We start from the raw sequence: 13,113 nt of genomic DNA, 5'->3' as shown, positions 1-13,113 counted from the left end.
TCTTTAATGATTCATGATAAGTGGGATAAGGGGTTATTATCTTGGTAGGCCTGTGACTTCTCAAGGTAGCCCTTGCCTTATTGCCGCCCTCCTTTGGAGGTACCAATGGTTTTAGCGATAATGAGCATGCGGAAAGACTTTGGGGACCATTGGTAAATCTTTACGATTGTCCGCTGAGCAATGTTAACCCTTACCCTATAGCTTGAATCATGAAGGAGATGAAAGGCAAGAGGCTATGTGAAAATTGAGGTTTCATGCAAAGAGAGAGAAGTGCAGTTTTTGTGGTCCAATACCTAATTTTCAACCGGTAATTACTCACATCACTCGAGTGTTGGTTTCTTAAATTGATCATATGGCTAGGAAGCTCTTTATATCTCCACTCATGTAACTAATTTCTTAATCCCTTACTTCATTGATGATCAGAATTTCTCCCAAAGTTGCTAACTTTTTGGCAGTTTTATAGTCTTGTAGTAAAATGCTCATAACTTTTCGCTCGGTTGTCCGTTTTTGAAAGTTTTTATATGGGCGCGAAGCTCTTTTCAAGCTCTACACACCTATGTAATCCTCTTTTGCACAGCCTATATGGATTTAAAACTGCAATTCTTTGTGTATCTCTATTTTTTTAGACTTTTGGCCATTCTTTCTTCTTAATAATGATTAATTCCTCTTAATCTCTTATCAAAAAGCCAATCCCATGTGTCTTATCAAAAAGCCAATCCCATGTGTCTTATCCTCTTGTAAGTGATTGCTATATTCATTTGATTTAATATGTTCCGACCAAATCGCCCAATTCGAACGGATGAACCTTACCAATATTTCCTGTATGTTTCCGTTCACATAATCCTGAGTCGGAAGATTTTCTTCCAACAAAGAATCGCCCTCTTGTTTGGAGCTGCAAGACTGGTAGAAATTCTTGCTTCTCCGGAGCCTTTCATCTTCCCTTCCATGAATTATGATCTCACCTTTGATGTGTATATCTTTATCTTAACCTAGGGAGAGAAAGGGAGGTGAGGAGGCTGTGAGGTTTCATACAAATGTGTTTTGATTCTAAGAAGTGACCGAAGTCCAAACCCCAACTTCTAAGAAGTGGTGGTGGCTCGGAAGAATGGAGCAATGAAGATACCTCAAGGGATGTATGCGTTGAGTCTTCCATCTCCATTTGGAGGGCCAAAAAGAGATACCTGATGAGGAAGATATGAAGCGGTTCTTTGGGCTAAAGAGATCAGTCAAGGAATATAAGATCATGGGCCATCTTAACCTGGTGAATCAGCTTCACTTTTGATTCCTACTAGAGATGGTGGTGTTCACCCATAGGACAATACACATGTATAAGAAGGCCTTGGCCTTCTAGTAGATTCAGGGAACGATATTTTCTTGGGCAACAATTATGTATGCATAGTTTATGGTTGAATTGAAGAACCTTAATCCCAGCATGGTAAGATAAAAATAGCCTTATACTTGCATTTTTTGTATTAGGGGGTGCCTTTTGGTCCAAGCTCTATGCTCCCTTCAATTTTTATGATCGTGCATCTTGAAAACCCTAATTTATAAAGAAAGTAAAGATTGGTAGCAAAAAAGCTTGCAAAAGTAAATATATCAAGTGGCAGAAGCCGCAAAGATGCCCCAGGTGGAGGTGGCATATCTACCCATAGGCACTGAGGACGATCATGCAAAGCTCCCTACTACTGCCAACTTGTTTCAACTTCTTATATCTTTCTAGAAATAATGAATGAGCTCATTCAAGCTGCCTACAAAGGCAAGGTAAAGGCGAGGGAAGTACTATGGCTTGAGCTGTAGAGCTAGAATCGCGCTTTGAAGGGTAAACTTCAAGTAGCCCAAGTAGACCTTACCGAGGTTCTAGCAATAGAAAGTAGGTTGGGCATTATGATGTTGGAACATCTCAGGGCACTTTGGCAAATCACCAAAGCGAACAAGATTCAAAGCAGGCCCAAACAAGTTACAAGGGGAGCATTTAGAGTCCAATACAAGACCATAAATGTAGAGCTATGAATTAAGGATATACAACAACAACACCTTTTTATCATGGAACATCTAGAAGCATTGGCTAGGAGGAAGGCAAGGGCTCAACTGCATGTGGCCAAAGCCCATCTGGTAGCTTTGCAGTTTGCTAAGGATATAGAGGTGTATGAGCTTTCAGCTATATAACTTGACAACTACAAAGTTAGATGCATATAGTTCATGGAATCTCTTTATGCAAGGTATATTGACCAATTCAAACTAATATGGATTCAACCTACAAACCGGATGTCACAAACGATTTGAAAGATGGATTCGGTGTGACAGTGATGCACGTGGATTTGCAAGTGGATCCAAGTGGATCCATCTCTTTAAATACTTTGTCTGGTTTACCTTTATCTATATTAGTGCCCACTAATATAAATAAAGGTACCCAAGAAAAGTATTTAAAGGAGCTAACACTTCTTTGAAGAACATGCCATTGTTTATTCAAACATAGTAAAAGAGCTTACGATGAAAAATTAGCACTTAAAATGTCAATCAGCACAGCTGGAGAAAAGTCATGATTGAAAGGCCAAACTTGTGGAAGCATCTAGATCTTAAGGTTGACCTCATTTTTCTCTAGCTCTTAGTGGACCTCGCACACCCACACAAGGTTGTGATGTCATGTATCTTAACTATATGGCCAAAGCAATCTAGATCTAGAGGTATTCCAAGATTATCTCCAGAAAAAGTATCAAATGTATTCAAAAGTTTACCCAAATGCATGTGTGATAGAAGCACAAATCACGCATCCAAATGAATCATTAGATTAGGCTTTATAGGTATATCACATTAGGAGGTCTTACCATCCGGGGATATATTATTTCTTACCCACGATTTCTATCTCTCATCTCAGTGGATCCAAGTTTTATTCGTGGATTGGACAACCCATCAGGTGTGCCAACTTAAGAGATAACCCTTAGTGGTTATATTTCACTTTATACCTTAGTTACCTTCATTGCAGTACTTTCAAATATCTTTAGATATCAACAATCATAACTAAATTGGTTTTCCTTTTTGTATCTTAACTGATGTAACCATGTAAGCATCACAAATGTAATCTAATAGAGACAAAGATTCATTCAGAGAGATAATGCAATTGCAGTGCAGTGCAGTGTCCAATTATCTTTGTCTTTATCTTTTCGTAAGCATGATTGTGTATCTTTTCGTAAGCATGATTGTTTATATGTGATTTTCTGTACATTGCATGTTAACATCTGTTTAATATATTAACCTCACCGTGTTGGTCATCCCCCAATAAGTGCAGTCAACATCACAATTAAAAGACGCAAGATGCAAGCATAGCAATCCATTAGTATGATTGCTATTGTCGAGCAAAAGCAAGCTAGAACTTATTGAAAGCCAAGAAGGAAATCTTTTTGTAGTAGGCAATAAGAGATAGAGTAGCTACCTATCTTCCAAGTAGGTGAAAAGTGAAGTAGTGGCACTCACTTGGGTTTGCATAAAGCATATAAATAGTAAATTAACACCCCTTTGTTACAATAAAGGAGTGTAACATCCTGAACACTTAGCTCATAGACAGAGTGATGAAACCTACAGAAGATTGATTACAAGTTTCATAACATTACCAGCTGCATGGAACCTACAAAAGATTGATAAACAAGCTTCATAGCATTACCAGCTGCATGGAACCTACAGAAGATTGATTACAAGTTTCATAACATTACCAGCTGCATGGAACCTACAAAAGATTGATAAACAAGCTTCATAGCATTACCTGCATGGAACCTACAAAAGATTGATAAACAAGCTTCATAGCATTACCAGAAGCTCAACAACCATCATATAAGTAGCATACAATTGGCAACAAGCTTCATAGCATTACCAGCTGCATGGAACCTACAAAAGATTGATAAACAAGCTTCATAGCATTACCAGCTGTGCATGGAACCTACAAAAGATTGATAAACAAGCTTCATAGCATTACCAGCTGCATGGAACCTACAAAAGATTGATAAACAAGCTTCATAGCATTACCAGCTGCATGGAACCTACAAAAGATTGATAAACAAGCTTCATAGCATTACCAGCTGCATGGAACCTACAAAAGATTGATAAACAAGCTTCATAGCATTACCAGAAGCTCAACAACCATCATATAAGTAGCATTACCAGAAGCTCAACAAACCATCATATAAGTAGCATTACTAGAAGCTCAACAACCATCATATAAGTAGCATACAATTGGCAACAATAACTTTATCTTCTCGACATGAGCAATCTTCTCTAGTAAAAATTAATTGCCAACTGCATCTCATTATAGAGTGTTTCTCTTACTGTAGCTCCCATAACCTATTCACAATAGTAGTATCACATTCATCCCAATAGTGCGGCACTCATGCCACACGTCTTCAACTCTGTTGTTAGCGATATAATCTCCACATGCTATTTGGTGGGAAAAAGTTGTGTTCTCCTAAGATTTTTTTTTTGAAGTGTACAACCATTTACACCATTCCCTTATAAGAGTAAGAGGTGCTTCACATGTATCACATTTAGCCTTGTAACCATTTACACTATTCTATTATAAGAGGTGCTTCACATGTATCACATTTAGCGTTGTAACCATTTACACCATCCCCTTATAAGAGGCGCTTCACATGCATCACATTTCCTTGTAACGCCTTCATTTGTAAAAGACATTGTATGTACTCATCACCATGGGTTTCATTGTACTCATTGCCATGAGTTTCATTGAGATTAGTGCCAACACAATCATGCATGCATGGTTAATAAATTGGATCACGATAGTAACTTTAGAATGATCCTCATCAATAGAAGCATTGTTTATGATCACATGTTTGTGTAGCTTACTTATCCTATAATTCATTGGATACTTTATCACTTCAACTAGGCCATTTGTCTCATACATGTGTGCAAATCCTTCATGGTTTGCATGCTCTAGTTTGAGCATCTTCAGCTGTATTGACACTACTTATTTTTATCAAAGGGCATGAGTCTTATATTTCACTTGTGTTGGGTGCCCTATCTAGATTTTTTAGTTGTGTTTGGGTTCTTTCCTAGATTTTTGGTACAAAATGTAATCACATGCTATATATTAGAAGGGACTTAAATGACAGCGAGTATTAAGTGTTGCTAAGGTTATGATAAGTAAAGGTTAGGAAGCATTGTAAACCTAAAGACTTGGTAGATTCCAAGGAGAAGGTGCCTACTTCAAGTGGGCATGTGGAGAGTACAAAAGTCTTCAATCAACATTGAATGAGCCTCAAATCAAGGGGAGGTGGACCTAAAATCAAGGGAGATGATTAGTGCATATGTTAAGCTAAGCCATGGGCTAAAGATGATGTATGTTAGCTTATTTAAAGCCCCCCCCATCTAATGAAAATATTGTGTGTTCTCTAGCATTGTCAATATGTTAGCCTATTTAAAGCCCCCCCTAATCAAATGAAAATATTGTGTGTTCTCTAGCATAGTCATTATGTTAGCCTATTTAAAGCCCCCCCCCCCCCCCCCCCCAATCAAATGAAAATATTGTGTGTTCTCTAGCATTGTCATTATCTTGTCATTAGTGCTAAGTACTTTTCATATACTTGACTATGCTAAAGTGTCTAGCCTAATCCAATACTATCCACCCTAATCACTTTCATTATCTTTTCATTAGTGCTAAGTACTTTTCCTATACTTGACTATGCTAAAATGTTTAGCCTAATCCATTAATTTCCACCCTAATCACCCCTAACTTGCTAATTTCAAGTTGGTATCATAGCCAAAATTTCCACCCATTAACTCAAATCAAGTGAGGGCTCCTACTAAAGATTTGAGCAACCCACAAGCCCACAAGAGTAAGGATATCATCTACATTAGCTCACATTGAGCATGCAGAAGTAAATCAAGCACAAAAAGGAGCAATTTTCATATTTCCACATAAACTACAAATGGACTCAAGAACTGGTATCATGCAAAATCAAATCAACAAGCTTACAAGAGTAAGGAGATCATCTACATTAGCTTACATCAATCATGCAGAAGCGAAGCAATTTTTAAATTTCCATGTAAATTGCAAATGGGCCCAAGAACTCATATAAATCATATTTTTAAATGCCATTGAAACTATAAGAATGTTTAGCTATAATTTCTCAATGCTCGTATCAAGTCTTATAGCTTGATTTGCTTTCTAAACCCACTAAAATCATCATTCTACTCTATGTTTTTATAGCAAATAACCGCCTACAAATAGAGAGTAATTAGTGCTTAATTAAAGTGTTAATCTCAATCATTGAGGTTTCAAATCTCTATTTGAGGTGTTGCTATTCCTCTATTTTATATCATATTAGCACTCCAACATCATTTGGGAGCTCAAATCACTAATCCAAAACATGGTATTTTTTTATAATTTTGCTTAAAAGGGGATTAGTGCATAATTAGTAGAATTTGGGCTTGCACTGGTCGTATTTGTACTCATGTTGATTATACAAGGGTAGACACTAGCCTTGACATCATTTAATTGCTAAGACCCCCTTTCATTTGCATAAACATGGCCATGGGATTGATAGTAGAGAAGAGAAGTTCATGGGTGAGGGCTTCCATACATGGCAAGTAAAAATCAAGTATCTACTTCATGAGAAATAGTTTGTTTGGCATTATAAATGGGATTGATAGTAGAGAAGAGAAGTTCACAGGTGAGAGATTTCATACGTGGCAAGTAAAAATTAAGTAACTACTTTATGAGACATAGTTTATTTGGCATTGTAAATGGGAGAGAGGAGTGTCTGGAGTTCGGAATAGAAGAGTAGAGATGAAAAAGCTTAATCCATCATTGCTTTTAGCACTAAGTGATGCATTCATACACCACAGTGCATTGAAGGAAAACTCCAAAAGGGTCATGGGATGAATTGGGAAAATTTATTTGGGGCAAAGCGAAAGAACTCTAAAATCAGCCTTAAAATTCAAATTTTTGGTCTCGACATAAAAGTAAACGATCTTTTTGTCGGGCATGTCAATAAAATGAAGAGCACAAAGACACCATAGAGAGATGTAACTTCCGTTATATTTCAAAGAAAAATTGTAATACTGTAGCATATTATGACAAATCCTATTGAAGAGCATGCCAAGTGAAGAGTTTGGGCCATTGGTGGTGGCCACCTTGAACTCCAAAAGGGTGCATTCGATGAATTGGAAAAGTTATTTGAGGCAAAGCGAAAGAACTCTAAAATCAAGCTTAAAAGTTAAATTTTTGGTTTGGACACAAAAGTAAACAATTTTTTTCTAGTGCATGTCAATAAAATGAGAGCATTTTACCAACAATTAGCTAGTATTCGCTCCCTTGTAGAAGAAGAATATGTCATTGGCATCCTATTGAAGAGCATGCCAAGTGAAGAGTTTGGGCCATCGCCTTGAAGAATCTTCCTCACCCAAAGATTGAAGGCCTATATAGAAACTACACTCATCACGGAGAAAGAAGAAAGGATCAAAGCCATAGTTGTACCTACAAGCATTCTTCCAGAACGGCTGATCAAGACCAGGTGTAAGAAGCAAGACCAAAATGAAGTGTAACTATTGTGGTAAGCTGGGACATATAGCAAAGGGCTACTAGCATCGACTCCAAGCCAAAGAAAACATGATGGGCTGAAGAGAAGGAGAAGACAAGAAGGAAGTCAAGGCTTGTATACTCTATTTTAAAAGAGCATAACGAGGGCATGACTCTCACCTCTATTTTAAAAGAGTGTAATGCGGGCATGATTCTCACTTCTATATGCAACCCTATTCCAACCTATAGGTAAAGTCTCAAGTCATAGTCAACATTGTAGCCGGCCTCTGTGAACATCGATGTCGTATGCGAAACATTGAACATCGATGCCGTATGCGAAACATCGATGCCGGACTTGTGTGAAGCCGTCCTTAGCTGTTTTGCTTACATGGCAACTTACACTTGGAGATGTGACACTGCGATGCATGCCCAAAGGGTACAGGCTAGGTTTTGACCCAAAAAAAGAGAAATTGAAAGCGAAAAACGAAAATTCATTTCGAACTTGACAGTCTCTGCAGGTTCACTCTCTGTGGTTCAGAGATGAGGGCTATCGTTGCTGCTTACGCAGTGCTCAACTTATCGCGAGGTTTGCCGTATTCGATCGACCAGGAGAAACAAAGTAGGGATTTCTGCTGCTTGCCCCTTGCTTCTTGCTGTTTCGAGATCAGAAAATTAGGTTTTTATGTCATTTGAAGAATGCTGGTAGACCATGCTGAGGGTTAGAGGAGTGTCATCACCTTGTGCAGCATTTTCAGTGATTTTCCGGCGGAAAGGAAGCGGTGCTTTTTTGTTGATAATTTAAGGGTTCTCATTTTATCTGTAAGGAAAGCTGTGGATATGGGTGCTTTTGGCTAAAACCATAGCTCTGGAAAATGATGCTTTTTGTTGAAAGAAAAGGATGTTTTTTTCACATGGACCATGATGATGCACTTGCTATCATATGGAAGCTGCCAGAATACATTTGATGGGATTAGGTGTTGTGAATGATGCCAACGACTCACTGCTTTATGTGGCACTCAGTAGAAGGTCATGGAAGATGTCATCAGCGCCCATCTTTGCCGCGATCAGGAAAAAACCATGGATGGTTGACCCGAAGCTCACATACAGAAAGGATGATAGGAAGACCTTAGCACACCTGCCGTATAGAGGCGGGAAGAAACCATGGAGGAGGAGAGTTCTGGTTCAGACTGAGCTTCAAGAATGAGAAAGATGACAGCAGTGCTTTACCTTCATCTTCGCTGCCTGCATGCGTTGTCATTACTTCCGCCCAAGCGGCAACTCCCGCCTGATGTTGAGAGAGCTTGCTTCATCATTGGCCATCGCCAGATGTCTCTGCCCATTGAAGCTGCCCTAGAACAAGCCCATTTTCCTCTTAATTCCCACAACCTCTCGCTTCTTCTAACTCACCTTTCCCAGCCCAAAGAAGCCCTTCGTGTTTTCATATGGTCGGTCAGATGTAACCCTGCCTTTATTCCCGACGAATCTGTTGTTCATGCCATCCTGCGGGTCTGGAGGGATGAGAAGAAGAGGCTAGAGTTGTTCATAACTATACTCTTAGGAGCTCAGAAGCCAGATTTTCAAATGACACCGAAAGAGCTGACCATATTAATTCAGGGCTATGGTTGGGCAGGCCTCTTGGAGACGATTGTTGATCTCCTCAAGCAAGCAAAGGCTACCTTCGGCTTTGATCCAAACATCTGGCATTTCAGCTGTGCCATCAACTGCTTTTTGAAAGAGAATCGATTTGATATTGCACAATACCTTCTTCAGCAAATGCAGAACATTGGATGCCGTGCAAATCAAGTCATGGTTGATACATTGATCAAAGGGGCTCTTGCTGCAGGAGAGATAGAGACAGCAAACCTGCTTTTCCGGCAAATGGTCTTGATCAATGTCCGTCCTGGCAGGGCGACCTACAATATTCTCATCCATGGCTTCTCTAGGCTTGGCAAACTGCACCAGGCTTGGCAGTTGAAAAAAGAAATGAAAAAGGAGGGATTTCTACCTGATATGTATACATATACAGTTCTCATCAGAGCACTTTGTAAGCAAGGAAAGATGCAGGCGACCATGGATTTGATGGATGAAATGAGGTTGAACAAGGTGCTACCAGATGTAGTAACTTTCAATACATTGGTTGGTGGATTCTGCAAAGCTGGTCTAATCAATGGGGCGGTCAAAGTGTTCGATAGCATGCCAGACTTGGGTTGCCCGCCTGATCGTATCACTTACAATATTCTGATTGATGGACTATGCAAATCACATAGAGTGCAAGAAGCACACTGCCTTATGGACCAGCTGTTAGAAAAAGAAGAGCTGTCTCCAAATATAGTGACATTCGGCTGCCTGATGGATGGGCTTCTGAAACACAGAAAGGTGGCTGAGGCCTATAAGCTTTTGACCAAAATGACAGAATATTGTGAAATCGACCGACACAATTACACCATGGTGCTGAATGCACTATGCCAAGAGAGCATGTGGGTTGAAGCAGGGCATGTGCTGAAGGAAATGAAGAAAAGAGGTTGTTCTCCAAATCATTTCTCCTACAATACTTGGGTGCATGGCTGCTGCAAAGCAGGGAAGCTTACTCTAGTGTTTGAATTTCTGCGGGATGCGGAACAAATAGGGTTTGTCCCCAATTCCACTACTTGTAATATCTTAATCGATTACCTTTGCAGTATGGGGAAAAAGCTAGATGCAGTCAGAATCGTTGAAGAGATGATAAAAAATGGCTGTCCTCCTGATGTGGTGACAGTGAACACATTTGTCAATGCAGTTGTAAAGTCAGGCAATCTAAATGAAGCAGAGAAAATTGTGCGTGAGATGTTTCAAATGGGGCTGAAGCCTAATGCCAAGTCAATCGGTCCTGTGGTTGATGGCCTCTGCAAGATAGGTGAGGTGGACAAGGCTCTTAAGCTGATAAATGACATGGGTAACAAAGGATGCTCTCCAGACAAGATCATCTACAAAACCATTCTAAATGTTATTTGCAAGAGTAAGCAACTGTCAGGTGCTTTCTGCCTCATGGACAACATGAAAAGACATGGCTTTACTCTTCATATCACACTAGAGAACAACTCAATGCAATTCTCTCTTCAAAGAAAAGAAGTAGCAGTAGAACTTAAGCCTGTGAAAAGGCAGGAATGAAAGCTATGCAGCATTGACTGCCAATGGGGTATGGTGATCTCTAATTGAACGGAGAAATGTCGAAAGAACACATGAAACCATGATCGTCGTACATGGTGGTACGCCAATTTTTGATATGCCTCTCTTTTCATTTTGTATCTGTTAGTCCGATTCCTGTATATGCAGAATCTGAATTCATATATGTGGGTGCCCTTGTGCCCAGGAGGCTACAGTGCATGCAACTTTCATCGCTGACAAGTTCCATTTCATGGATGGAAGAGATCTGTGGAAGGAAATGCAGAAGTCATGTATATAGGTTGCATGGGCTAAAGGTGTCCTGAATGTGGACAATGAATTGTTGGGTGTTCACATGCGGGACAAACTCCATGATGAACAAGCAGTATTGCTGTCCAGGCTTGCCTTGTCCTAGCTGTGGTCATATGTCTGACACTGCATATTGTTAAACAGAAGGGCAAGCAGTCTGTCTGTAAGAGGCTGAAAAACACCATGAAAGACTTCATTTAAGGTGTGATCACCTTGTACTTTCTGTTTCAAAGGCTGCAACTTTTGAAATTGACTCAAAATGAAATGGATTTACTCTCATTATCCATCATCAAGGTTTGTTATTTTGTGAAGAGAACAAGCCAAGGGACTTGGGCCCGAATTTTGACACTTGTAAATTGACTCTCATGAAGTTAAAATTTCTCTTTCTTTCTTGTTGAGTTTTTGAAATAAACTGAAGTTTTTGTTGGTATATCTGTCTGCCATATTGACTGACATGCAATCTTCTTTTGAAGTCTTCATCCAAGTTGCAGCCACCTGGTCCAGCTAATTCTTTCTATCAGGAGTGGTGCTTTTGCCCAACCAGCACTTAGTCTTTTGGTGTGAACATATTAGGTGTAAAGAAGGGCAAATATTGGACACAGGACGATGATAAAGATACTTCTAGTGACTCATCGAGGGCGCTTCCGGTTCGGGAGGACTAGGATGGTGTTCTTCTCTAGTTATACAGATCGTTTCCCCCCATGTGCTTCCAGCCAAAGGAGGCTTGTGTGTGGGAGAGGGGGTTGTTATTAGCTCCATTTTGGTGCTTGGGAACCGTGAGTCGGAGTTCCAAGTATGAAAAATCTGGTAGGACAAGGTCAACTTTGGGAGCTATGAACTAGATGTGTTCCAAGTTCATTGCTTGGTATAGCAGAGACTATGGACATGATGTGTTCCGAGTTCATTGTTTGAGGTTTTTTGGACGTGATGTGTTCATAGTCCACCATTGGGGGATTATGGGCGTGGTTTGTCCGACAACTCATCATTCGATATATACTTGAAGTTCATTGCACACTGGTGAGCCAAGCATATTTCTTTGCTGTTGAAGGTGGAATTTTGTTTCAAGGAGTCAAGTTGGCAGATGCTCTTTCCGAGGTGTATCCGGTACTACGCAATACTGGAGTGTCCATAGTTGCATCTTTATCAGCTTATCTTCTTCAGACTTTTGCACACTATGAGTTGCAGAGGGGGTGTTAGAATATTGTGCATTTGAGTGCCTTTTATTGGGGCTTATGTATTTTTCTCTTGACTTATGCAAGTCGTGGGTAGTCGGCCAGCTTCATGTGCAGTCGGCCAGCTCATGGCCTTCTTATATAAAGGCTTCCGTCATCACTTGTGTAATCAATCCAATCCCAAGCAGAGTGTAATGCTCTTTTACTGGCTATTGCCATTATAAGCCTCTTGCTAATCAAAAGGTGATCTTGTCAACTCTCTCTCTCTCTCTCTCTCTCTCTCTCTCTCTCTCTCTCTTTTGTCTATGCTTCTGCCTATGCATAATCCAACATAAACTAGTAACTGTCTCCCAGGTCGAAGACATTGGAAATAAACATGGGAAACTCAAAACTATATCTGACAACTGACTCCAACTTTGGTTCACCATATCTACTTTTTTCACTCATAACTCTGCCATAGGAATTGGCTAAAACTGCAGCCACATTGTTCCTACAACTATCTCAATGGAACTAAAAATAGACCAACTCCCAAGGAATCGGACAATTGCGATTTTTGCCGTCGTTTCCGTCCTTGTTTGCTGCCCATGTGCCACTTCACGTATCTGACGCTTCTTCTCGACCGCAACCTGTTGCTCCGCCTCTTCTCCTCGTCCACTCCTCCTTTTCGCTTCTTCACTTCTTCTCCTCCACGCCTCCTCTTGCTCTTCCCTTTTCCTCTTTCTCTCTTCTCCTCCACGGTCCACCCCTCCTCTTCCCTCCTCCTCTTTCCTCTTCCATAATGGTAGCAACTATCTCTATGGGACGGATGCTAGAGGACAAGTTCCCGCAGATTGTTTGGACTCCATGTGCATCCCATAGCCTAGACTTTCTCATTGAAGATCTTGCCAAGATTAGGTGGATTGCTGACGTCTTTGACACTGCGCGTAGCTTGGTGAAGTTTGTTACCAAGAGGCCCAAGGTCTTGGC

General features: G+C 40.2%; 1 protein-coding gene across 1 annotated transcript; it reads left to right on the top strand.

Annotated features, from left to right (window-relative positions):
* Nucleotides 1–7,992: 7,992 nt before the first annotated feature.
* LOC147638170 (uncharacterized) lies at nt 7,993–11,367 on the top strand. The gene is made up of 2 exons (XM_086798097.1): nt 7,993–10,770; nt 10,875–11,367. Exon 1 carries the CDS (start codon nt 8,726–8,728, stop codon nt 10,670–10,672), a length of 1,947 nt encoding a protein of 648 aa, XP_086654223.1. The 5' UTR covers nt 7,993–8,725; the 3' UTR covers nt 10,673–10,770; nt 10,875–11,367.
* Nucleotides 11,368–13,113: the final 1,746 nt, after the last annotated feature.

The sequence above is a fragment of the Cibotium barometz genome, chromosome 5 (genome assembly GCF_041138505.1).
Source record: "Cibotium barometz isolate CiBa-2024 chromosome 5, ASM4113850v1, whole genome shotgun sequence".
In the NCBI taxonomy this organism is placed as follows: domain Eukaryota; kingdom Viridiplantae; phylum Streptophyta; class Polypodiopsida; order Cyatheales; family Cibotiaceae; genus Cibotium; species Cibotium barometz.
This window is presented reverse-complemented; position numbering and strand designations above follow the sequence as displayed.